This window comes from Mustela nivalis, assembly GCF_964662115.1.
Source record: "Mustela nivalis genome assembly, chromosome: 5".
Classification (NCBI taxonomy): domain Eukaryota; kingdom Metazoa; phylum Chordata; class Mammalia; order Carnivora; family Mustelidae; genus Mustela; species Mustela nivalis.
The window spans coordinates 155,105,993-155,132,076 of record NC_139024.1 but is presented as its reverse complement, the minus strand read 5'-3'; the positions used below and the strand labels follow the sequence as shown (position 1 = coordinate 155,132,076).

The window sequence follows — 26,084 nt, the reverse complement described above, 5'->3', positions numbered from 1 at the left end:
TTGATTCTGACACTAACTCCCTGGGATTAGTGCAGACCCCACAGGTGAAGGGCTCCATCCCACAAGGCTGCCCCCACCCAGACACCAATTAAAGTAGTCGGTACCCGAGGTACTCACACTTCTGTTTGATTTAGCTACAAAATTGGGGGTTCCCATGACCCCTCTCCCCTCACATTTGATAATTTGCTAGAGTGATTCACAGAATGCAGGAAAACAGTTTGCTTACTATTACTACTGCTTTATTATAAAGGATACAACTTAGGAACAGCCAAAAGGAAAAGATGCCCAGGCCAAGGAATATGGGAAGAGCCACGGAGCTTCCTTGTCCTCTCTCGGTCACCTCTGTCCCAGCACCTCCCTGTGCTCACCAAGCCAAAAGATCTTAGAACCCCGTATTTTAAGTTTTTATCAAGGCTTTATTGCATAGATGTGCTTAGAGTAAATGGCAACTGATGAATAACTCAATCTCCAGCCCCTCTCACCTCCCTGGAGGTGGAATCGTGGAGCTGGAGGCTCCCACCTTTGAATCAGACCAGCTCCCATCCTGAAGCTATGGGTGGCTTCAGTGTCCCCCAGCCACTGGTCATTTCCATAGAATACCCACGGTGCTCTCTTCACTCTAGGAATTCCAAGGGTCTTAGAAGCTCTTGTGTTGGGAACTAGGGACTGAGTCCAAGTATTATGACAAAAGGTACTCCTATCATCTCTACCACTCAAGAGATCTGAGATTTCACCAATCTGAAATTTTGGAGCTCTGTTCCAGAAAGTAGGGGCAGAGACTAAATATGTATTTCTTATTGATAATTTCTTATTAAGTCATAATAATGGACAGAGTAGAGAACACTTAGAAATTCAGACACAGCTATGCTTTCCAGAGCTCACAGTTAGATAACTGGCCTTCCCTAACCCCACCCACCACCGTAACCTCTGCAGGCGGAACCTTCAGTATTACACAGCCAAGCTCTCTGAGAAGATACTGGAAACAGTCAATGCAAATCAAATGGCTAACCAGTCAAGCAGGTACTAAAGGGGAATGTCCATGACGGTAAACAATGAATGGCTAAGCATTGGGATCTGACGCATCCGTTTTGCTCAGAGCTGAGTGAAATTCTGTTCTGTAGCCCAGTCCTGGACCTTTGCTTGGCCGAAGATGAGGTAGAAGACCAGGCCTAACATGTTAATAGAAACTGCAATCAAGAAGACATTTCTCCAGCCAAACTCAGAATCCTGGAAAGAAGAAATTACAGAGTATTAACAGTCTCTTGGCTCTTGGTCCTCCTATTCAGAAAGGTCCTGGTGCAGGTCTGGCTCCCCAATCCTGCTCCAGAGTCTGTGGCCTTCCTGGTTGTTCCTAGAATATGCAGGTCATTTCCTGGGCCCTGGCCTTTCCCTCTGCCAGAACAGTACTCCTCCCGATAGCCATGTGTCTCACTCTCTGGTTTGTGTCCAGCCCTTACTTAAATGTTACCTTCCAAGACCACCCTATATGAAATGGAAATCCCACCCCCTCCTGCGCGCCCTGTTCTCTCCTGCTTTATTCTTCTCTTCGCACTTTGCCACCATTCAGTATATTTCATATGTTATTGATTTCATTAGTTTTCCATCAGCTGCTTTCCTACAATATAAGCTTTACCAGGCAGGGACTTCTGTTCGTTTGATCCACTTAAACAATGCGTGACACACGCTAAGGTTGAATTAACGAATGAATGAATGGAGGGATGACAAGGGAAACAAATTCAGTTTGAGAATTTCCCTATTAAAAGCTGTTTCCTGGGGCGCCTGGGTGGCTCAGTGGGTTAAAGCCTCTGCCTTTGGCTCGGGTCATGATCTCAGGGTCCTGGGATCGAGCCCCTCATCGTGCTCTCTGCTCAGCAGGGGGCCTGCTTCCCCCCTACCCTCTCTACCTTCCTCTCTGCCTACTTGTGATCTCTGTCTATCAAATAAATAAATAAAAATCTTTTTAAATTAAAAAAATAATAATAAAAGCTGTTTCCTGACAGTATTAGCGACTAGAAGGGAAACCCCGCAGTCACAGTCGAACCAGAATAGTTGACCTCTCTATACTTTGTAAGAAGTGCCATGAATATTGCTAGAAATTTTGATGATTAGCCTGAAAAACTTCTAAAAACTCTTAAAGTATAAACTCTAAGTCTGAGCGTTCATTATCACTCCACATCCTAAACCTGTGGTAATGGTCCTGCATGAGCTGAGCCTGGGATGGGGGGTTCCTGAGGGGGCTTGGGACTCTCGAGCTTTAAGCTGAGCCCCCATTGGGGAGTGAACAAAAATATCTTCAGTCTGACTTCTCCTGAGTGACCTCTCTAGCTGTCTCTCATGAGTATTTTCATCAGAGCATTTGACCTCACCTGACTGATTAAAAATCCAGCAACAGTGGAAGAAATGGCTCCCGATGAGTACGCAAAGACTTCTGATAGTCCCTGAAGAAAGCTGGTGTACCTGAGACAGAAAAGAATATTCCAGTGTAAGCAAACCGTTCACCCCAATTTACTTGTTGTAACTCTGTGCTTGTCCCTGGGGGTGCCCTGAGGTGACCCTCGGTCAAGCCTGAGTGAAATGTGCTGACTTGAGATTAGTACAGTCCCGTGTGAGGGTCTGAGGCTCCCAAGGGTCATTTGTACTAACTTGTCAACATTGTTGTTACAAAATGTACAGATTGATGATTTGCACCGAGTTTGTATGTCCTCTTAGTTTCTGCTATGGGACCTGATCTCACAGCTTTGTTCTGGGTAAAAAAGACCCCTCACTGGATGAGACGTTGGTTCCCCTGCAACCAAGGCATCTCCCATGGGTCATGGTGGCTGGTTCTCTGAGGATAGAATATGTTCTTCTGACCGTGAAAGGATCCTGGGGGCTGCATTTGGAAGTCCCCAGTCCTCCTTGATACTACCTCTCTTGGAAGTCAGTGTTTCTCTTACTCTCCCATTAGTCAAGCTTTACCTTTGGGAGCCGGCACAGTAGTATTTTACGGGTCCTTCACCTATCCAACCCTGTGGGACCGCTGCATTCCCCAACAGAGATGTGGGTGTGAGGCCCCTCCTGTCCCTAGCTGAGCTGTGAGTGTGGCCATTGCCTCCCCACTTCACCTGGAACACTGAGTGCACAGTGGTGGGCCAGCTTTGGGTCCCTTCCAGGAATTATCTGGATGTAGGGCTAATTCTGGCATTTCCTGTGACCTGTAGCGTGGATCACCCACATGGAACTGGGGCATCAATGTGAGTTTAGGGTTGCAGGACCTGAGCTGACCTCCTGTGTGGATGTGGCCAAGGGGTCCCTACCGAGGAGCAATATCCACGATGTTAACAAGGGCTCCTGTTTGGCAGAAGGTGCTGGTGACAGAAGACAGTGCCAACAAGCCCATACTGGCGCTGAAGCTGAATCTGACCCAGTGCAGGGACACGAAGACCACAGATGGGACAAGAACCCCTGCAGCAGGAGGACAAACAGAGGAAATAAAAACTGCCCTGAGCTTCCCACGTCCATCCCACAATCCACCTGGGTCCTTACCAATGGCAGTGGAGAGTTTCCTGATTGTAACAAGTCTGAAGATTTTTCTGGAGTGAAGAAAATCCACCAGTAGTCCTCCAAGGATAGTGCCAATACAGGCAGTACCTAACAGCAGGGCTGACAGGATTCCACTCTGAGGACCAGAGAGAAGATGCCTGCCTCACTTCGTGTGCCATGGCACACACTGACCCTTGTGTGGCTTGTCTGTGTGTAGAGCTTCTCTATATAGACCTATCTCCTTGAATACAAATTTCAGGTTACTGGAATTACAAGAATACAATTTTGGTGCCTAAGAGAAAATATGCATATAGTTCAATTGGGGGAAAAAAAAGTTTAATGCTCTCATCTTAGGTAAAGTCACCTGGAAACAGATTTTTTAAAAGAGCAAAGCCCAATAGAAAAATAGACAAAAGATAGGAACAATTTATGGAAAAAGGAAAATAAGGGGCTCCAACTCTATAGCGAGAAGAACTACTTTTTCATGGATCAAACTGGCAAAAATCCAGCAGTTTTTTGACCTGATCCCCTGGGATGCTGTGGGAAACTGGGTACTTACAAATATCAGTGCCCTGTGGAGAGCAATTTAGCAACAGATACAAAAGTCTGTACTGCGTTTACCCTGAACAGACATGCAGAAAGTGTTGCATAGATGGGTGGCTGACGAGCAAGGTTTTTTGCCCAGAGATTGGAAACAACCCAAATGTCTTGCAGTAAGAGTCCTGTGTACTGATCTGAAAAGATCACTGTGGTGTAATATACAAACAATAGCAATGTACACAACACATAATGTTTTGTGTAAAATTTTTTAAAAAGTGACAAAATAAGATATGTTTGTGTATGCCCGCAGCTTCATAAAGAAGATAAAGAAGCAGTGGAAGAATATTTAAGAAATGAATAAAAAAGAGTTGTCTGTGGCTGGGAACAGGCTAGGGGGACAGGGCAGACCGGGGATGGGAACGACAGGAAGATTTTTCACTCCTCTCTTTGGATAGAGTTTTTAAAATGTTGAACCCTGGTTTGATCAGCTCAGCCTCTCTATTACAGTGTTATTAAAGAAAATATAAGGAAAGAAATGTTGTGTAAAACTCCCCAAACAGAAAGGCTTTAACTGTCACCATGTCCCAGCTGTTCACATTATGGATGAGTAGACTGAAGCCACCAAGGTTTTATGACTTAGGGAGAAGCCATCTTGAGACCCATGGGAGTTGGGGCCTCTTGACTTCCCAAGCTGATAAGCCTCGTCTCCACTGGTCTCTCCAGTCTTCCCTCCCGCCTTCCTGTCCTCAGCCTTGGCCTCTGAGATGGGGAACCCACTTGGCCTCACACCACAGACAAACCATCCCAACAGCTGGCCTCAGAGATGTCTATCTGGACCTCCTGTCCCCTGATGGTCTCACCCAAGATTATGGCTTTGCTACCTGCTTCTGGCCTCCTCTTTGTGAAGACCCATGGCCACTCAACCCTTGCGCTTTCTGACCTCAGTACCTCCAGCCTGTTTGTACATGTGCACCCCAGACTCTGACCTCTGCTCTAAAAATCAGCTTCCTGTTGGCCGGTTAGCACATTTTCACAAGAGGAGCCCAGTTAATATGAGAGCACTGCTTTTTGAGTCCAAAACACAATATCATTCGCTCAATAACCTTGTGAAGTGCTGTTAATAGGCTCTGAAATCTGATATACTCTTTGCCACTTCTAAGACCTTCATCTTGCAGGAATTTAAAGGCTCCTGTCCACCTGTCAGGGCACCTGTTCATTTTGTGAAAATTCAGCTGTACACATACACTTTTCTCTGTATGTGTCATACTTGAATAACATATTTTTTAGAAGAACATTATCTGCAAGTTTTGGGTAGGAGTCCTATTTGGGACTTTATATCCTAGTCATAAGCTCTTATTTTCAGCCTATAATGTTTATGCTTCCTGTCAAGCCTTCTTGAAGGCAGAATTTGTCTTGTTAACACTGTCTTATGCAGACTATCTTGTTTGCAAATGTTGGTTGGATTGAACATCAAAGTTTTACATTGGTCCCTTAAAAAGTATGACATTTTGTGAATGTCAAGCTTACCTAGAACCGTCCCAGTTTTCCCCAATAATCAGTAGGTCACAGTGAGATGATTAAGAATTCACACAACCAGGTTGCATTTCCTACACAAAGGTCCTTGGCCTAATCCCCTGATTTTGTGGCCATAAGCGAGACAGAGGATTATATAATAAGGCATTTAAACAGAAGAATGGAATAGACTTTCTCTATACTCACGTCTCTGAAGTTAGCTTGAAGTACAGAGTTGAAGTATGTTGGCAGGTACATGATCAAAATATTAAAAATCCAGAATTGAGTGAAATGAAAGACTAAAATGCCCCAAAGTGGTAGGGATTTGATCATAGCCTTAATGGGAAGGGACCAGTCTGGCGAACAGCCCTGGAAGAAAGCAGATATCAGTACTGCTCCATCAGAAGACAAGAGATTTGCTCTAATGCTGTCTTCAGCCCAAGATACCTGGACCAATACAGGGAAATAGCAGAGAAGTTCATCAAACACACCTGTTGAGCCAGTGAACACACAATATATTCCTTCTCTCCAGCACTGATAAACCGATGATGTTTGGGGTCATCATAAACAAGAAGAAGCCAGAGAAAAGAACAGGCACAGCCAATTCCACCTAGGAAGAGGATACCATTAGACCTTGATGGCAGTTCTTTCCATTTAACTCTGCACTAAGCTGATGTCTGTGGTTGACAGAATCACTGACCCCAATATTCCATTCCTACCTGTATCTATGCTCTGGCCCCCATCATTGGTGGAGGGTGCTTCCCCACCACCTGTATATAGATTATGACTGTTGGGAAAGTTGGTGATGTTTTATATAAACATCACCAACTTTCCCAATACTTTTTTTTTTGTTATGTTCAATTAGCCAAGATAGAGTACATCATTAGTTTTTGATGTAGTGTTCAATGATTCATCAGTTGCATACAACACCCAGTGCTCATCACCATGCATGCCCTAATCTTAACCGCTCTTTTTAGTTGCCACCTTGGCCTTTACCCGTGCCTTCACAGAGAGTAAAGAGCTATCATGGAGTATAGAACTACCATACACCAGGTATTCTGTGAGATTTTGAGAGTATAAGAATACAAAGATACAATCTTGCCCTGGAGGAACTTAAAATCAAGTACAGAGAAATAGATAGGAACATTTTCCACCACTGGAGATTGAGTAGAGGATGTCAACAAATATTTCACTGAATTCCTTCCTTGTAGATCTACATTTGTAGCTTCCCTTTCTGAAAACTAGGAGCAGAGTAAACCTCTCTTGTTGCTTGGATCATTTTTGTAACCTGCCCTTTGAAGTTTCCATGACAGAGCCTTTGCAGGTTGCCATGCAAAAGTAATCCATCTTCACACAATTTTTGTTTCTAGTGAATATATTGACCTGATGTTACAGGAACCCTTGATATAAGAGCATTGTCCTCTAACAGAAACACCGCTGGTGCTTACTGGTCTTACTGGAATCACGCAGGTTGCAGATAGGACTTTAGAGAATATTTTAAAACTCAGACACAAACATTAGCTGCAAGCAGCTGGGGAGATCCCAATCAGGGCTGGGTAAAGGCAAAACAGTGAAGTAGTAGAATATGGCTTCTGGAATACCCCATGCATCTTTGGGTTCTTCTGCGGCATCTCTTAATGTATGACATCCACCCTGGAGCCTCCCACAATCTGCCCTATCTTGCAGGTTCTACTAGTTAATTCTCTGTTTCAATCAGCATTTTATGATCAGGTACAATTTTCTGGTTGTAATAATAGGAGAATTTTATAAAAAATGAATTAAATAAATAAGCATAACTAAAAATACCATCCCATCAAGATACCATTTTCAGCATCTTATGAAAGAAATCCCTCTGGGGTTCATTGTGTGTTTGGTTTGGAAGCAGGAGAGAACATTATGATGCCTTTGAAGTCATTAGGTTATTCTGACTATGCATCCAGGCTCCTGAGATTTAAATGTCATTTTGCATGATTCACAACATGATTAGCTGTGAACATTATCACCTGTAGTTATATAGTTATATAAATATTCATATCTATTAGGATTTGGTTAACTATAGATGACTTGCATCACGAAAATCATGCCCAGCATTCTCTATCACAAAACAAAATCCTGAAGGATGCCTGAGTGCCTCAGTTGGTTGGGTGTCTGCCTTTGGCTCAGATCCAGATGCTGGGATCCAGGATCAAGTTCCACATCGCCTCCCTGCTAAGTGGGGAGTCTGCTTCTCCCTCTGCCCCTGCTCATGCTCTCTCTTCCACTCTCTCTTAAATGAATAAATAAATAAACAAAATGAAACACACAAAAAAACAAAAAGAAAAAAATCCTGAGATCTGAGAAGCCCAAACTTACCAAAGATATAGAAGATAGAGGGCCACCCTTTAGTCTGGCAGAGGAAACCACCGACGAGCAAAGTAATGAAGGATCCCATCAAATGCCCTAAACAGAAGATGTGAGGATGTTTTGGGTGAGAGGGTTAGGGTCCTCTCTCACCCAAGCAGGAGCAGGGAGACAGGGTAGTTGGAGCCTAAGGTCTTGCTTCTATTGATAGGCCACTGTAGAGTACCCTTGGACAGTGCATACAAACTGACAGCTTAGGGCCTCGATTACCTGATACAGCAATGTTGATGAGTTGATTCTTCTCTAGTGGGGGAGACCATTTGACCCAAAGTGAAAACTGGCTTGTTGATACCATAACCTGGGGGGAGGGGGGGGAAGGTTCCATTCTTGGCTATTGAGGTCATTTTGGAACTAATACTCCACTTATAATTAGAAAGCATCTTGGTACCTGGGCTAAGCCTTGAACAATCCGCAGGACAATGATCGAGAGCACTCCTGCATCAGCAGCCAATGGAATCAAGAGGGCCAAGACTGAGGAAAGAAGCAGATTAACACCCACCAAGTACTTGGCTCCAAATATTCCAGCGATGTAGCCAGTAGGGATGGGAGGCAAGAATGAGGCATAGTTGTACGAGCTGAGAATGATCCCCTGAATTTCAGGACCCCAGTTATACACGGGACCCTAAGGGACAAGAGAATCTCACTGTTTATCTTGGCCAGAGAGTTGGCCGTTTTGATCATGTGAAACTTGAGAGGCAAAAAACAAAACAAAAACAAAAACAGGCAGTTCTCTCTCATACTTCTCTCCAGTTCCTCCAGTCTACCAATTTCATTCAAAATAAATAAATAAATAAAACCGCAAAACACAAAACCAAAAACCCAAACTTATGCACTATTTACTCTTTCCTTTTACACAGTTTCCCTGGTGAGACAATAAACTAACCCATTAAAGTGCACGAGATCCTGTAAATAAAGAAAAGCTATAAAGAAGAAAGCATTATAGGCAATGGGGTAACTTGAAAAATATGTGAAGAAAGAAAGCCAAGATAAACATCTGTGAAACTTATTTTGCAATGTTCATCCTTGCTGGGGAAGAATGTTTGTCCACTAAAGACGAAAGTGATTTCCTGCATTTTCACTTAGTCCGCTTGGTCCGGTTCCACTGCTAGACACTAGATAGAGAAGAGCTATCATCTCCTTAGCTACCTGTTATGTTCTCGTGTAGTATAGTTCATTGAACATAGTAGATGCTTCATAAATAACCCTTTAGGTCAGACCATCCGAGTCCGAGAAAGGGTCTGGAGTCTCATTAAACTTACCATGGCCTCAGAGTGCTGCAGAGCTCCATTCCAGCCGTCCTGGGAGTCGACAGGAGGCCTTTCTGTGGAGGCATTGGGTGGCCTGAGCTGGGCCGTGCTGTTCACCATGGCTGGCATGGCAATGCTCAGGCTCATCCTTTGAGAGTCAATCGAAAAATTGCAGAGATGCACAAGAAGGGCCAGCCCATGTCGGACCGAACAAAAGCCTGGGGTGAGGGGGCACAGAAAGTCTTAAGATCAGGGTAATCTTCTCCCACCTTCCCTAAGTCTGGAAGAGGGAGAAGACTGCAGTCTGTGGAAGGAGAAATAGAGAGAGAGCAGGAGTGGCTCTGCAGGTGGCTCGTGGACACCCAGCACTCCCGCCCCTGGGAGATGAGTGGGTCAGTCACTTGCTTAGAATCAGCACTTGAGCTCTGGGATGAGCTCGTGAGCGTGGGACTGGAAAGAAGTGAAATGGGACAGAGAACTGGCTGGAGGTAGTGGTCGAGGGGAGATGGATAGGAAGAGACAGTTGTTGGACATGACTTCCAAGGTCCCCACCCTATTACCAGGGAACAAGGCACATTAACAGGTTAGGTGCTGGAAGGAGATCAGACTTGAGAGGTGGGCTAGGTTAGACTCCAGAAGCATTTCACCTTCATCTTGCTACTGTAATCTGGGCTCGCACGAAATTTGCCAGTGGTCCAGGAGGGGTCTGGGGCCATCCTGGATTGAGTCCAGGTACATTAGTTTGCCAACAGCTAGAAGGATTGATGAGCTATCAGAGGGATAATGTGTGATCCCTCCTTCAAGGCACATGGGTGCCCCGTTTTCTGGCTCCTACAAGGGAACAAACGCAGTTGAAATGGCCAACACTGTCTCGTGTTGAGGGGTGACACGCTTGTCAAGTTCCAGGACCCCCACCTTTGATTTAACTTGGGGGGCATTCAGTTGAGACTGCCCCTCCCCGAACCACACGAATTTACATTAGAGTTTTGATCAACATTGTATAGATAGGGCAGATGACACTGCAAGGGACTGCCCCATGGACAGTGTTGTCTTCTCCTGGCCAAGAGCAGGGTGGCTTCCTTTGGATTCCAGTCTCTTCCTCTGGCTGGAGCTGGAATCTTAGAGTTCGTTCTCTTCAGTTAAGTCCCACACAAGTTTCTTCAGAGACTTTTTATGGTTTCTATAACTGAGTCCTCCCTTTATTACTTTCATGTTTCTTTCCTCTGGGTTTACAACAGAAAGCCAAAGGCACACAAGTGGCAAGTACTAATAGTGGAAAACAAAACATGGTTATTTTTGTCATTTGTAACATTTCATCCCTGTGGGTAATTTATCCACTGGCAGTTTGTAAACAGTGCCAAATAGGAGTGGTGAGAGCCTCTCTGAATTTACTGAGCATGTTTCTCACATCACACCATTAAGTGTGTCGTAGGACTTGTACTTGTTAGTGGGACTTGCACTTTTGTTGTATGAAGCTTTCCTATTCCTGTTTCTTATTATTTTGATGTGAATGCAGGATTTTATAAACTGTATTTGAATCATAGAGTCAGCCACCTGGATCTGCTCTATTTGGACCTGTATATTCTTGGGCAAATTACTGAGCTATCTGTAGCCTCAGTATTCCACCTGTAAAATGGGGTTAATAATAGAGCCTACCTCAAGGTGCCTGGGGACTCAGTGGGTTAAGCACCTGCCTTCAGCTCAGGTCATGATCCCAGGGTCCAGAGACTGAGCCTCAGGTTGGGTTCCCTGCTCAGTAGAGAGCGTGCTTCTCCGTCTCTGCTCTTGCTCTCTCTCTCTCTCTCAAATAAATAAATTAATTAAATATTTAAAATAAGAAATAGAGACTAATTGAGTACATTTATGTAAGTTCATTATAATTATTATTAATAATATCTGACTGTGCTTACATTCTTGAAATGATCTCTTAATGGGCTGTTGTAATGAAAACACATGCTTTATTTTGCTAATATTTTGGTTGGAACTTTCTTTGGCATATATAATTGAATTCAGGTGAAGATTATTGTGAATATGTGTGTATGCATAATTTTTGATATGCTAGCTTTGTAAAGAAAAGATTTTAGGCTTTTCATCTCAATCTATGACCTGAAATATTTCAGGTATAAAGTCATTTTCTTTTTTCTTTTCTTCTCTTCTTCTTCTTTCTTCTTCTTCTTCTTCTTCTTCTTCTTCTTCTTCTTCTTCTTCTTCTTCTTCTTCTTCTTCTTCTTCTTCTTTTCTTCTTTTCTCTTTTTTAAAGATCTATTTACTGCAGAGAAAGAGAGCAGGAAGGGAAGAGGGAAACAGAAAATCTCAAGCAGACTCCCTGCTGAGGGCAGAGCCAGCCACTGGGCTCGATATGATGATCCTGAGATCATGACCTGAACTGAAACCAGGAGTCAGATGCTAAATGACTGAGCCACCCAGACGCCCCTGAATTATCGAGTTCCTGACCACCTTACACCTGTTTTCCCCTGTTGCTTTGGTATGTTTGTCACAATTGACGAGCCTACTAGAATGTAGGATTATTAGCTAAAGTCCATACTGTATTCAGACTTCTTAGTTTTTACCTCATGTGCTTTTTCTGTTCCAGAATCCCATTCAGGATAGCACAGTCCATTTAATTGTCATGTCTCCTTGGGATACTTATGGCTAAGACAATTTCTCAGACTTTCTCTGTTTCTGATGACTTTACAGTTTTGAAGAGTACCAGTCAGATATTTTGTAGAATGTCCCTCGACAACCAGTTTGAGGCAGTATTTGTCGAGTTTCTCCATAAGTTACTCTTGTTTGTTCCCTTTCCATGCTGTGCTCTGGAGGAAGTCACGTGCACAGTCCACACATAGGGAGTGAGGAACTGTGCCCCACCGCCTTAAGGAGGGAATCTACAGAAATGCACTGGATACAGAGACATTTTCTGTTCTATAGAATCTCACTGAATTTTTCTAGTGAAACCACCAAGACATCATTTGTTTGTTTTAAGAGGACATTTTTCATTTATTCTTCTCCTACCCACTTAATCTCACAAAACAAACTGAGGGTTGCTGGGGGGAGGGGGTTTGGGAGAAGGGGGTGGGATTATGGACATTGGGGAGGGTATGTGCTTTGGTGAGTGCTGTGAAGTGTGTAAACCTGGTGATTCACAGACCTGTACCCCTGGGGATAAAAATAAATGTTTATAAAAAATAAAAAATTAAAAAAAAAGAGGACTTTTTGACAACTTTCTTCACTTCTTGCATATTTTTTCAACATCTGCAATTTTTCTTAATTCAAATTTATAAATGTTATTTCCATGGAAGTCATGGACATTATCTGCTTCCCCGTGTTTAACGCCTTACACATTTGAAATGCTTCTGTCCCCTCCTTCCCCATGATTATGTGTGCTCAATTTCTCTACCTGATCCGTCTGAGTCAGGAATTATTAATTATTTTATTGCTATAAAAGGTATCTGCTGTCAGAGAACCTGCTCTTGTATATATTTTCATGGCAATTTCTTTCATAATTTGAGTTCACTTTTTTCCTATATTGAGGTTGTCTTTTTTTGTTTTTCCACATCCTTTCCTCAAAGGTGTAGACTCCATGAACTGGATGCTTGATTAAGTTGCTTTCATTTATTCTTTTTTTTGTCTTTTTTGCTTTCATTTATTCTCATGCACTCTCTCTTTTCTTCCCTTCTTTATACACTTCATCTTTTGAGCCACTTGTCTTGCTCCCCTTCTGCGTCCTTCCTGACTTTTCTAAGCCTTGGCTCTATGTCACTGATGCAATTTTCTGCAGTGGTCATGTCTTTCCTTGCTATTACTTATTCCACTTTAATTCTGAAGTCATATATTTTCCTCTTTAGTTTCCTTTCTTGTCTACTTTGGGCTCTTCTTGTACATTTTCCTGTTGATTTACTTCCTGCACTGTGAGCTTCTTATTATTCTTGAGATGTTAAGTTGAAAATGAAAATATTCTTCGGTTTCCCCAGATAAAATAAGTGCAGCCATGTAATATGCTGGTTAGCAGTCAGACTGCTCTGGTGTGAGTCCAGGTGACCCCTCTTTGTGCCTCAGTGACTTAAATGAGTTCTTCCTTTCTGCTTGAACTCTGGCTCCTTCAATGGAGAGGATGCCAGAAGGAGTAGCTTCCTTGCAGGAATGTTGGGAGGATTCAGTAAATTAATCCATATAAAGTGCTTAGACCAGTGCCTGACATCAAACATGCATTTACTATGTCACAATTACTCTTTGATCTAATACATTCCTTTTCCTTTTCTTTTCTTTGTGCTAACATCCTCCCCATGGTTTTGGACCGTAAAGGTCAGTCCTTTATGATTTAGTTCCCGTATGTTGATACCCTTGTCACGTGTTGGACTGGGCCACCTTTGCTGGTTTGAGGCCTGCTGCCGTGCGGTGGTAATAGCGTGTGCGTGATTGCACAGGGGGCCTCTGGTGGGATGGAGGAGGACATCTTGGAATTCTTTTGCCAGTTCATTTGAATTTTGCAATGACCTGGTCGATTTTGAGAATAAGTCCCCCAAAATTCGAAGTTAATTTTGGCCATCGCGTATATACTGCCTTGGTCTGCTAAGATGCAGATCTTCAGAAAGATGGGTAAGCTGTGGAGGAGGAGACGGCAGGATGTGGGCCCATGTGAGCTTCACCCACCACATCTCAGCACAACAGACTCCCCTGGCTTGTGGTGGCCTCGCCTTGCTGGTGGGCTGCTGGCCTCTAGACACTGCCATTCAGAGCTAGGGAGTGTGAGCCGAGGCCTAACGGTTAACGAGTGTGCTCCCTTTCTTCCTAAATGACTGTCCCATGCTCCAAGGAGGAGAGGTTTGTAAGCACTTGGCATCTTCTCTCAATCTCATTCCAAATGTATTAAACCCATCAATGAGCCTTAGGATTCATAGTGTGTTGTAGGAACAATTCCCTAATTTTAACCTGGATGGAGATACTTTCTCCAAGTGCCATGCTTGCTTATTTAATTTTGGAACTTTCAGAGAGGGGTGTTATTGTAGCCTAGCCTCTGGGTGACATATTTTCTGTGGGCTGGAGATTCACCTCCATGTGGGCTTTGGATGGGAGGAAGGAAGCTGTGCCGTTCGCTGTTTATGAATTCTCGCTGCCATCCTTGCCCTTCCGAGTTCTCCATGGACAGACAAATACCTGGAAGTGACAGATGTCAATCTCTCACGCAGACAGACAGGCTTCCAACAATGAGGGCCTTCTGACAAGGTTTGGAAGGGGGAACGCAGTGAGAAGCCATGTTGGCTGTGAGGCACCTAGAGGCCCATGGATGAGGACCAGTGACGGTGGAGATGGGACTTCTGCCTGTGACTTCTGGGAGTCACTCGGGGCTGCCTGTGGTCATCACAGTGACCCATCCATCCTGACTCCTGGATTTTCTGGAAGGGGCTAATCCAGACTCCTGCTTCCCCAGCCCTCCGAAGTCTGTGAAATCTTCCAATCCCCAATCGCCTCTTTTTTCTTGGAATATCTAGAGTGCCTTCTGTTTTTCTGAGTGAACCCAGACAGAAGCTCACAGGCCTCTGGGAGAGAAGGGGATAGGAAGGGCAATGTGGTGTCTGTCCCCACTCAGCCCCATGAACCCTTAACCGAGCCTAATAGAAACCACTGACCTCTGGCAGAATGTCAAAGTTCAGCTTTTCCCTGGATCTCTAGGGGTACAGGAGCATAAGCAACTCTATCTTGTGACTGTATCTGACCTGTAGTGGGGGAGGGGTACTTCTGTGTGTGCCACAGAATAGCTGGATTTGGTTCTGTAAGTTTCTTTGAAATGCTGTCACACTCAGCAAAGATGTCACTAGCCTTTGGGGGCACAGAGACCTAGAGAAAACCCCAGCAGTGCCCTGAAGGTGTGAGACAGAGGACCCAGGAGTGCCCAGGACGTGTGCTCCAGAGAGGAAGAGAGATGAGTGGAAATTGATGTTGGCCACCTGTGGATGAAGCAGCCAGCAGGGTTTATGCATAAGCACTGTGACAAGTACTTGGAGACTTAACAAAATAACCAGGTGAGACCATGAGTAGTTGGGGTTGTGCCTTATCAAGTGGGATGAGATTTATCCAAAGAAGGGTTATTATTCACATGATGCCATTTGTAACGACAGGTCAAATGGGTTACGAAAGGATTGGATATAGCTTCTGGAGCTTCTGGGGTGTCAGCAGTGGACTAAGCAGCCTGGTGGGGTGGATGTTCTAGAAGACTGTAGAAGAATCCAGAAAGACCACACATGAGTCCCACCACTGCCATAAAGGGGACTGAGGAGGGGACACTGTGGGAGAGGTGATAATCATAGCTAAAGTTTACATAGTATTTTCTATGTGCCAGGCATGGTTCTAAGTGGTTTACATTTTATAACTAATTTAATTCTCATGGAGATGCTGTGAGGCAGCTACCATTATCATCCTGTATTTATGAGTAAGGAAACCGAGACACACAAATTTGAAGGTCACATTGCTCAGAAATGGCAAAATCAGGATTGCAATCATGGAAAATTTTTATGTATAAGTTCTTCATATTACTGATTTTGAGAGAGAGAGAGACAGAGAGAGCACGTGCGAGTTAGGATAGGAGAATTTGACCGATAGGCTCTTAATTACTTAGATGTAGATGAGATCTTAGAGATACAAGAATCAAGCTCTCCCATTTTCCAGATGGGAAAGCTGAGGCAAAGGGGTAGTATGCATTCCAGGTCAAATGATTCCTAGTTAACTGTAGACAGAGTATTAGAATGCACATCTCCTTATTTTTTCTTTGATGGGAAAGACTAGGAGAATCCTCTTGTCCTTGAGACATGCTCACCCCCCAACAGACACACTGGCTGAAAGGTTGAGGCTTATAAAGCATCCCACCTTGATTAGTGCTGTACTGTTCAAAGGCATTATCTTATGAAAGTCTAATTCCGTAGGAGAATTAATGAATCACGTAATTGTGAACCATTAAGAGTTTAGGGCAAAATAAGGTCTTCAGCAGGTTTTCTTCGGACATGTTATAGAAAAGTACCAAGTTGTGACATAGACAACGTGGAGGAGGAAAAGTGACTTTTACGACATAGTGGAAAGGAAAAGCCTGTTCTCTTTGAGGCAGGGCTGACTCTGTATGAACAGAGAGATCTAACTGGATGCTCCTGTACTTAGAGTCGGAAAACCCAAGACTGGTTTCTATAGTTTCTACTTAGCATCTGCTCTGAAGTTTTTCATTCCTCTATAAATAATGTCTTGACACCTACCAGTCCTGTATACCTTCAAGGTTTCTTACAGGAAGTGAAATAATTCTCCATAAAACAGGCTTTATAACTATGTAGAGCCCTTGGCAGTTGGGGGTAGCCTCATGCTCTGTATCACCAAGAGGGAAGTCAAGGTGACACAGATACCAGTTTTATCTGTAGCCAGTGCATGATTTTACCTTTCCTGGGGGTTTGCGCATGAGTTGTGCTTAAATTACCATCGCTGGAAATAGCTCCCACTCCCTTGGCTTCTGTTCTGCTAGGCATTTTGGTTCTCTTCTCCCAGGGACTGACATTCACCTGCTGAAATAAAAGAATGCAAAAGCAAATACAGAGCGACAAGTGTCCTGTATCACACATGACACTGCCCCAATTCTGTGAATTAGGAGGAAATATTTGATGGGAAAAATATTTGATTGGGGTTCAGGAGACCTGATTTGTTGCCCAGACTCTATTGCTAGCCAATTGTGTGACCTTGGGAACATCACAGTTACCCCTGGGTCTTAATCTCTGCTTCTCTGAAATGAAGGGTCTGGCCTGGATAGCCATAATGGATTATAATATTCTTTCCAGTTCTGTGTTCCTTTGTCTCTCCACTGATAAATGTATCGACTGCTTGTTAAAACTTGACAGTCTTCTTTGAAATTTCATCTGGAAGGTTCCAACTTCTTAAATTACCTGAAAAACTGCTTGTTCTGAACATCTTGATATACCAGATAAAATATGGCAAACATCTTTTCAAATACATAGCTCCAAAGATAGTAAGAGATATCCCCATGGATGTAATGAAAAGTTTGCAGTATGAGCTAACTCCTCAGTGATATTGGGACTGGGGTGGGGAGCAGATATCAGTTTCAGTGATGCAGGGTCTTGAGATCTAGGTCCTTGGGGACGAGAGGTGAAGCCTTAGACCTCCGCTAGGAAGGCGATTATCATGGAGATCCTATTATAGAGTCAGAACCCTCAAAGGGGTTCAAAACTGAGTTAAAGAGGCTGAGTTAAAGATTGCAATAGTGAGACAGTGATAGCTTACATCCTCCTGAGCTCTGGTTTGAAAAGAAAGAGCCTCTGCTTAAAATTCCAAAAATTCATAACTATGTCACAGGGAGTTGGGGGTTGCAATTCATACTGTTTTCATTGTCAGAGAGAGAACTCTTTCTTGGCTGAAAAACTGGACTAAAGAACTGGGCCCAGGCGGATTTCCTTAACACAGATCACCCATAGTTACTGATGAAGCTCTGCTTAATATGACTTCCAGATCCAAAATTAGAAACACTCAGAGAAGCAACCGTCCAAAGCAAGTCCTCAGACTCAACATGTAGCACGATCAAATTGCTGAGAACTTCCAAGAGTCTGATAAACTGATAACTGCCTTTTATAAGCATGTTTAAAATAATTGAAGAAATAAAGGAGAGACCAAAACGTAAGAAGATATCCAAAAGATCAGGCATATTTAAGAAAGGCACTACTTGAAACACTAATGACAAATTTAAGTATTGAAATTAGAAACGACACCATTAGACAATGAGCTAATGACTGAATGAGGGAAATAGAAGATAGAACAGAATTATACAGAATAAAGTAATTTATACAGAATATTAAACAGAATAAGTATATTATACAGATTAAAGCTCAGGCAGATAATGATATATCATAGCAGAGTTAGGGGACTTGGAAAATAGAGTTAAAAGTTCTGATATGTGTTCAGTAAGATTTCTGGGAAAAGAAAATGAACAGAACTGAGGAGAGGCAATGCTTTAAGAAATAATGGTTAGGGCTTTTCCAGGAGAGATGAAACAAGATTTCTCAGATTCAGGAATGATAGTGAGTCTGAAGCCACAAAAATGAAGTTAAAGCTATACTTAGACAAAGCGTTAAGAATCCTGTAGAATACAAAAAGCGTGAAACTTATCTGTAATGATACATACCATATGAGGTCATTGGTGGGGGACAGGGGGTAGAAAGTAATTACAATATGATACCAGAGAAGGGAGCAGTGTTCTTTTTTAAACTTCAAGATAATAATAATAATAATAATGACAAAGTAGAGGAAAGTGAGTGAAGAGTACAAAACCATCAGTACAGTATGTAAGCACAGATAAAGAACAGACAGCAGAACCCACCCTGACTTACTATCAAAGACATGAACCTTCGAAGTATAAGACAATATTTCTTACCCGCTTCCACAAATATTTGAAAGACTTCTCTCTAGTTTAGGTGAAAGTGTGGGGAACTAAGCTGTTGTTGTGGGAGTCAGGGCAGCTTTCCTCTTGGTATTGCTGCTTCAAGGCCTCTACCAGGGAATAATCCATACAGCCACCCAAAAGCATATCCCAAGACAGTTCTTGTTAGCGATATTTGTAAAAGTGAAAAATGAACAGCTAACTAGTGGTCATTAATGTTTGAATAGGTAAGTAAAGCAAAGTACGTATATTTTGGGGACATTCTATAACCATCAAAAAGAACTAATAAAATCGAAATACGTATTAACAATTTAAAGGACATAGTAAGTAAAAAAAGCAAGTTGTAAATTCGAAGGGATACATGCACCCCTGTGTTTATAGCAGCATTATTTGCAACAGCCAAGATACGAAGCAGCCCAGTGTGCATCAATGGATGAATGGAGAAAGTAGAGGTGGTATAGATAGATATGGGATATTACTCAGCCATCAAAAAGAATGAAACTTTGCATTTGCAACAACATGGATGGAGCTAGAGAATTTAATGGTGAGTGAAATAAGTCAGTCAGAGAAAGACAAATACCATATGATTTCACTCCTATGTGGAATTTAGGAAACAAAACAAACATGCAAAGGGAAAAGGGAGAGAGGGAGGGAGGCAGGGAGGGACAGACTGACCTACAGAGAACAAACTGATGGTTGCCAGAGGGGCGGGGGGAGGGATGGGGAAATGGGTGATGGATGGAGGAGGGCACTTCTCGGGAGGAGTCCCGCGGGACATATGGAAGTTTGAATCACTGTATTGCACACCTGAAACTCACATGACACTGTATGTGAACTAACTGGAATTAAAATAAAAACTTAAAAGAAAATAGCAAGTTGTAGAACACTAAGTACCAAGGTAATGAGTAAAACATATATGCACACAACATTACATTATGTCATTGACGTGTTTATAAGTGAGTAGGAAATTGTGAAAAGAAAATGCACAACATTGAAACAATGACAGCTCTGCTGTAAGTTGCCCTTAGCACTGGTTTTAAAATAAGATACACGGCTGGCTAAGCCTGGGTGGCTCAGTTGGTCCGGTGTCTGCCTTTGGCTCAGGTCATGATCCTGGAGGCCTGGGAACAAGTCCCTCACCGGGCTCCTTGCTCAGTGCCGAGTCTCCCTCTCCCTCTGCCCCTCTCTTTCCTCATGTTCATTCTCTCTCTCTTAGATCTTTTAAAAAATAAAGAAAAGTTAAATTAAGATACATTAATCTGATAACGCTGCTCAAATGTGTAGAAGGGAATGCAGGGGACCATTCCCTTCGGGGAGGAATGGCCAGGAGGGAACTTCACATTATCTGTGGTATGTAAATGAGTTACAACAATAATGCTTTTGCAAATTATTACTGTGATTCAGAAATACATTTAAGGGGTGCCTGGGTAGCTCAGTTGGTTAAGCGTCTGATTTTGGCTCAGGTCATGATCCCAGGGTCCTGCTCAGCAGGGTGCCTGCTTCTCCCAGTCCCTCTGCTGCTTCCCCTGCTTGTGTGCTCTCTCTCTCTCTCTCTCTTTTTCTCCCCCTGTGTCAAATAAATAAATTTTTAAAGTACATTTAAATCGACAACAACAGAAAAAACTATCATAAAACCTCTGATCACAGTGTGTGGGGCGTGGGAATCTCTCATCCTAACAGCTTTACAAATTGTGTGCATATGTGTACATGTGTGATTGTGTGTGTGTGTGTGTGTGTGTGTGTGTGTGTGTGTGTGTTTATAACTGGATGTTAAAATGATGCCTCTTAGGGCACCTGGGTGGCTCAGTGGGTTAAGCCTCTGCCTTCGGCTCAGGTCATGATCCCAGGGTCCACATCGGGCTCTCCACACAGCGAGGAGTCTGCTTCCTCCTCTCTCTCTGCCTGTCTCTCTGCCTACTTGTGATCTCTGTCTGTCAAATAAATAAATACAATCTTTAAAAAAAAAAAAAAAAAAAGGTGCAACTGCCCCCAGGCCATTCTGAGAAGAAAACAGCAAGTGTTGCCTCCACTCCAAAGCGATAGGAGACCACCCTCCAGGACTCAAGAAGAGGGCTGTTGAGCCCACCACCGGGGCACAAACTGGCTGAGATGACATCTCTGAGAGAGAATATCTCTAGAGAAAGCTGCCGGTGTGGCCTGTCACTTCTCCACCCTGCATTTAGGGAAGAGCGGGGAGGGTGCTGCTCTTCACTCTAAATCAGAGGACAGGGACTGCTTGTGGGGGGAGGGGGTGTCACCTAGACAGATTGACCTATGTCCCCTGGAGGCTGGTGAGTGACACCTGCCTCAGCATCCACAGGCACGAGGCTGGCAGAGCAGAATAAAGGCCCCTGCCCAATGAGAGGTCGTGATGCCTCCACATCCCCCAGCGACAGGTGCAGAGACGCATGGACATAGAGCTGCAGGTTCCTCTGAACCAGATGTGGGTGATGCAGGAGGGATCCAGCTTACAGCCATACCCGAGAGAACTATCTAGAAGGGCCGCATGAGCCCCAAAGAGGTAGAGGGACCATAGATGCCAGATGGCTGGCGGGCCCCTTAAGGGAGAGACTGTGGGATGTCTCCAGTGGGGAACTGACTAAAGGATTCAGCAGTGAACATCCACCCGAGCCCAGAGAGCACCAGAGCCAGATCACAAGAGTTCCAGTCAGAAACCACTTCCTGCCTCTTCCCAGCCACCCCTCCATCTCCCTAACCCCCAGCCCTAGAAGGCTCAGAAGCCGCAGCTACCAAGATGGGTGTGGGGAGGAGCTGACAGAGAGGGAACAAGAAGCCAAACTAAGTGACTACTGACCCCCACCAAGGTCCAAGATGGAGAGGAGAGAAGCTCTATTTTTTTTTAAAGTAGAATTAACATACAACGTTGTTTGAATCTCAGGTATACACTGTAATGATTCAACAGTTCTCAGTGTTCATCACAATACATTACTCTCGATCCCTATTTAGGGAGAAGCTCTACTTTTTTTTTTTTTAATTTATATATATATATATATATATTTTAAGATTTTATTTATTTATTTGACAGACAGAGATCACAAGTAGGCAAAGAGGCAGGCAGAGAGAGAGGTGGAAGCAGTCTCCCTGCTGAGCAGAGAGCCCAATGTGGGGCTTGATCCCAGGACCCTGGGATCATGACCCGAGCTGAAGGCAGAAGCTTAACCCACTGAGCTACCCAGGCACCCCAAAAAGCTCTACTTTTAGATAAGTTTGGAGTTTTGTGCTTTTCATCAGACAGGACCTATTCGTTTATAACATGAGATTATTTGGAAACTGAAAGGAACCAAGGAGTCGCCCTGGTGATTCTGAGAAGAAATCCATCAAATGAAGGGATGGAATATTTTCCTGTAAAAATAGTTTGCTCCTCACGTCTGTCCACATTTAGGGCTATCAGTTGAACTCAGGTCACAAGACCCACAGCCCTACCTTTCAGGTTAACATTTTTTTTTTTTTTTTTTGCCACAGTGACAACTAGAAGGACACTTCTCACGCACCAGTGCCTGAGAGTTCACTGATCACTAGTTCATTCATTGATTCAGTAAATATTTGTTGAACCAGTGGATGTTATTTTTCCTTATCTTTTTCTTTAAAAAAAAAAAAACATTTATTTATTTGAGAGAGAGAGAGCATGAATGACATGGAGGGACAGCAGGAAAGGGAGAAGCAGACTCCCAGCTGATCAGGGAGCCTGCCTGGGGGTTGATCCCAGGACAGGAGATCATGACCTGAGCCAAAGGCAGACATCTTTGCTCTTTCTCTTACATTTATGGCTGACGTGTTTAGTTCTCATTAAATTTGCCCCCTCTCTGTGCTTACTGTGACAGAAGTACATGCCAGGTTGTCTGGTAGAAACCAGAAACGATGTCTCACATACTGTCCATGGCTGCGTCCCTTGCCCTACAACAGATGTGTCCTACCTTCCTTTTTCACTGCCAACTTCCACTGCCTCGTCAACCCCAGCAAGGAAAATGTGAGAATGACATTTGCTCTGGAGAAAATGAGAGTCACAGTGACGGCCACCAGGTAACTAGCAAGAAGAGGGCAAGCGTTTTACCTGGTTGTTTGGGAAAGGTCTATTTGAGCTAAGTTGGGAAAGATGAGAAGAATGGAGCTCTGAGTAAAAGGAACCAGCAAGTTTGTCCAGTGTCCGTGCAGAGTGAGTGAGAAGGTTGATATGAGTAGGGAGACCAAAGTGGTGGTCAGGGGCCATTCCATGGGGTTCCTACAGGCCAGGTAAGTGGACTGGATTCACCTGGCTGCTGGGTGATGCATGGTCTCTATGGGGCAAGACCAGGAACCAAGAGAGTCGAGAAGAGGCTATGGTGATCGATCACCTAGGCAAGAGTTGATGTATAGGGGAGGCCGACCATAGTACAAAAGAGCTGTACTTGGATCTGTTTTGGAGTGAAAGCCAGAATTGCTAATGAGATGGGTAGGGGAAGAGAGAATAGAGGAGATCATTGGAGACTTCTAGATTTATGGCTTCTACAAATGAGTAAATGGTGTTATGCTCTGTAGAGATGGGAAAGCAAGTGGGAGGGAAGCAGGTTTCCAGAAGAAAAATAAGAGTTTCATTCTGTGCTGTTGGTTTTGAGATGCCTGTTAGACCCAGAAGGGAAGGTGGCCCAGTAGGCATTGTGTCTGTGATGCTGTAGCTTGAGGCAGGGGGCCAAGGAAGAAATAGAAATTTGAAAGTCATCACTTTTATCTGTTTACTTACAGACTAAATAAATGAGGAACAACCTGCAAAGATATTGAATGAGTCATTCTGTCAACTTGTTGTCTGATTCCCTGGCCAAAACTGATTCTGTGTCTGTTCTATGCATGAACCTGTGTCTTGCTCTTCTGCTCTAAACTAGTTCACTATGGAGTGAGGCTTTCCCTTAAGGTCCTGTACTGAGCTGTTAGCAGCTCACATATTTTTATATCTGGTCTCAGCCCTGAACATTTCCTCCATGTAAGAAGTAGCTTATGGCTCATATTCATAGCTCCAAAATCTGAGTCCTGGGCCCCAAACTCTTCATTCCATTACTACTGCCCAAGGCCGTGGGATTCCATTTGCATCAGTTCATTGGTGAGTTCTCATCTTTTCTAATTAGTTTGGTCTTTTAGCCCTGATAAAATCTTCCTTTGCCAAAATTCAGCTTTTACATTTATTGTCTCATCCAAATGCAGTCACTGCTTTATCATTATTATTATTATTACTATTATTATTATTAACACATCTCACAAAAATAAGCCCAATATCAATCTTAAGCTGAAGGTATCTCGACTGGTCCCAATATTTGGGTGATGTTAAGCCTTAAAGGCATAGTTTAAAGTTGCAGGTTCACTTCCACATGCTTCAGAAAATTCTGACTCTTGCCTCTGCAACTATTCTTTTGGGTGAATTTATTCCCTGAAGTTTTATTCTCTGGAATTCTAGGGCTCTTTTTCTCTTAGGATAAGGTGATATCCTCTCTTGATTTCCAGGATTATCTTAGGAAAGAGGAGTTCTCTCCTGCACCCCATAGCATCCAACCCAGAGCAGCAAATGAAAGAAAGACCCTCTCCCATCATCTCAAAAGCAGAATTAGGAGGAAAGATGGTAGGCTAACCTGAGCAAGTCAGAGTGCGGGGTCCTCAGTCCTTTCCAATAAATTCTTTTAAGCTTTTCAAAATTTTCTACATTGCCTTAGATCCCCAAGAGGTAAATGATTACCTTAAAACCTTTAGCCTTTATGTTACCCAATGAAAAGATATTTTTTGGTGAATGGTTTAATTTTTAACTTCTATTAGTTGACAAGTAAACCAAACTCATTAGATCTTCCTCAGACTTAAAGGCCAGCTGAGGTCACTTCCGTCTTCCCTAATCTTCCAGCCAGAATCAACGTCCCTCCTTGTAGGATCCCGACACCCCATACCCTGTGTTTGCAGCGCTGCTCATTGTGTTCCTCATTAGGATGGGGTATGCCCTGTCCCTTTTGAGTCCTGTCTCACCAGAAATGTTTAGTAGAAATGGGGTCTCCACAAAGCAGAGACTTAATATCCATTTGGGTTGACTCAAGTGACTTTTGTGGTTTACTGATGATAGCTGTTGGCATGAAGATCACTGAGCTCTCTGGAACATTCATAGCCTGTGATTCTGCTCCCTTTCCAGGCAGAACATTTCAAAAGACTCACACATACTCCCTGTCCCACTCGAGACAAGAAAGCTTTTAGCGAAGCCTTCACTGACTTCCATTCTGGTAAATCCAGTGGCCAGTCCCGAGACTTTATCTTTTAAGCTCAATAGCTTTCATCACTCATTTCTCCCCTGGACTGTTTCACTTGATTATCATCCATGATTTGGACCTGATTTTCCCTTATTGTGTCTTACTTCTGAATCCTTTTAGCGAGTTCTTATGTTTTCTGGAACCTCTGATATTGGTGTCCCCAGGACTGTGGTCTTGAGTTTCTTCCCTATTCAAACTCACTCCCAAGGTGAGCCCACACCGTCTCCTTTCTCTAACTGCCCTTCCTCACACCCCTTCCCGAGCCAGGACTTCAGCCCTTTGGCCACCATCATCTCTCCTGGTGTATCCAGTGGGTATCTCGGTCTTCACATGACCACAAGGAGAATGCCTCAACCCCTTCCATCTTCATCCCTGGAGCAAGACTGCATCTTGCCCCAAACCTTGGAGTCCTCCTCAGTCTGCTCTTTCCCTTGGCGAGTGTTTTCCAACTAGCATGTCCTGTCAGCTCTGTCTACAGACCTTTCCCCAAATGCCATCGCTTTTCATTTCTTCCACTCCTAACACAATTGCCTGTCACTGGGGTAAATAAAACATACTCTTACCTGGCCCCACTCTTTCTCCTCTCTTTTTCAGTTCGTCTCCACACAGCAGGCAGAATATTGAAAATGTAAATACCTATATTGTAACTTACATAAATCTGTAAATATGTAAATGCACCATTTACTGGTTTAACGTCTTCCAAAGCCTTCTCAGTAGAATCAGGACAAAATGGACCAAGTTAATGCACAGCACAGGACAGGAAGTTGCTTCTCTTGTTCCCAAAAGCCATGAATGAATTTGTCTTCTGTTCAACACACACCCAGTGTGTGAGGCTAGAACACAGAAAGGCAGCTGCAAACAGAGGGAACACACGTTGGTCGTTGCTAGTTCAAAGAAATCTGAAATCATGTAGGTAGCTATTTCAAGAACTGGTGTATGGTTCCTGATGGGGCTTCTGCAGGTGATGTGGAGGACAGCAGTGCCCCCAGAATATCTTTCCTCAGGGCTTATAGCTCTACTCTGTGGGCAGTGTCTAATCTGGCACAAAACTCACCTTTTTTTTACTGAGTTTTATTTTCAGTGACTCTTTTTTGTTTTGTTTTGTTTTATTTGCTCCTTCTGCCTTTTCCCCATATCTGCCAGGTCCTTACTGTGCTTTCTTATGCGCTGTTT

The 26,084-nt window shown here is 43.6% G+C and overlaps 2 protein-coding genes across 6 annotated transcripts in view; one reads left to right on the top strand and one right to left on the bottom strand.

The window, feature by feature from the left end:
- The window catches only part of SLC17A1 (solute carrier family 17 member 1), a 79,842-nt gene that overhangs the window by 41,696 nt on the left and 12,062 nt on the right, over positions 1-26,084 (top strand). The gene's annotated exons all lie outside the window — the stretch shown is intronic.
- On the bottom strand, positions 224-24,342 carry SLC17A4 (solute carrier family 17 member 4). Of its 4 annotated transcripts, none has more exons than XM_082729829.1 (12): positions 24,255-24,342; positions 16,636-16,759; positions 9,234-9,439; positions 8,363-8,596; positions 8,185-8,272; positions 7,927-8,013; positions 6,066-6,184; positions 5,782-5,943; positions 3,526-3,658; positions 3,297-3,444; positions 2,367-2,457; positions 224-1,227 (listed from the first exon to the last, which is right to left on the bottom strand). In XM_082729829.1, the coding sequence occupies exons 2-12, from the start codon at positions 16,721-16,723 to the stop codon at positions 1,093-1,095; spliced, it is 1,491 nt and encodes a 496-aa protein (XP_082585955.1). In that variant the 5' UTR covers positions 16,724-16,759; positions 24,255-24,342; the 3' UTR covers positions 224-1,092. The 4 variants fall into 4 exon arrangements, with proteins under 4 accessions (XP_082585955.1, XP_082585957.1, XP_082585956.1 ...); XM_082729831.1 differs by having other exon boundaries at positions 9,234-9,295; XM_082729830.1 differs by having other exon boundaries at positions 16,636-16,756; positions 24,255-24,323.

What these genes read in the sequence shown, in the direction of transcription:
- SLC17A4 (XM_082729829.1), bottom strand. Translation starts at nt 16,723, where the DNA reads ATGCCTAGCAGAACAGAAGCCAAGGGAGTGGGAGCTATTTCCAGCGAT. An exon ending in TGCGCAAACCCCCAGGAAAG is followed by an intron (nt 9,440 to 16,635) that starts GTAAAATCATGC and finishes CCCTCACCCCAG; the next exon opens with GCTTTTGTTCGGTCCGACAT. An exon ending in CATCAACATTGCTGTATCAG is followed by an intron (nt 8,014 to 8,184) that starts GTAATCGAGGCC and finishes TCTTCTGTTTAG; the next exon opens with GGCATTTGATGGGATCCTTC.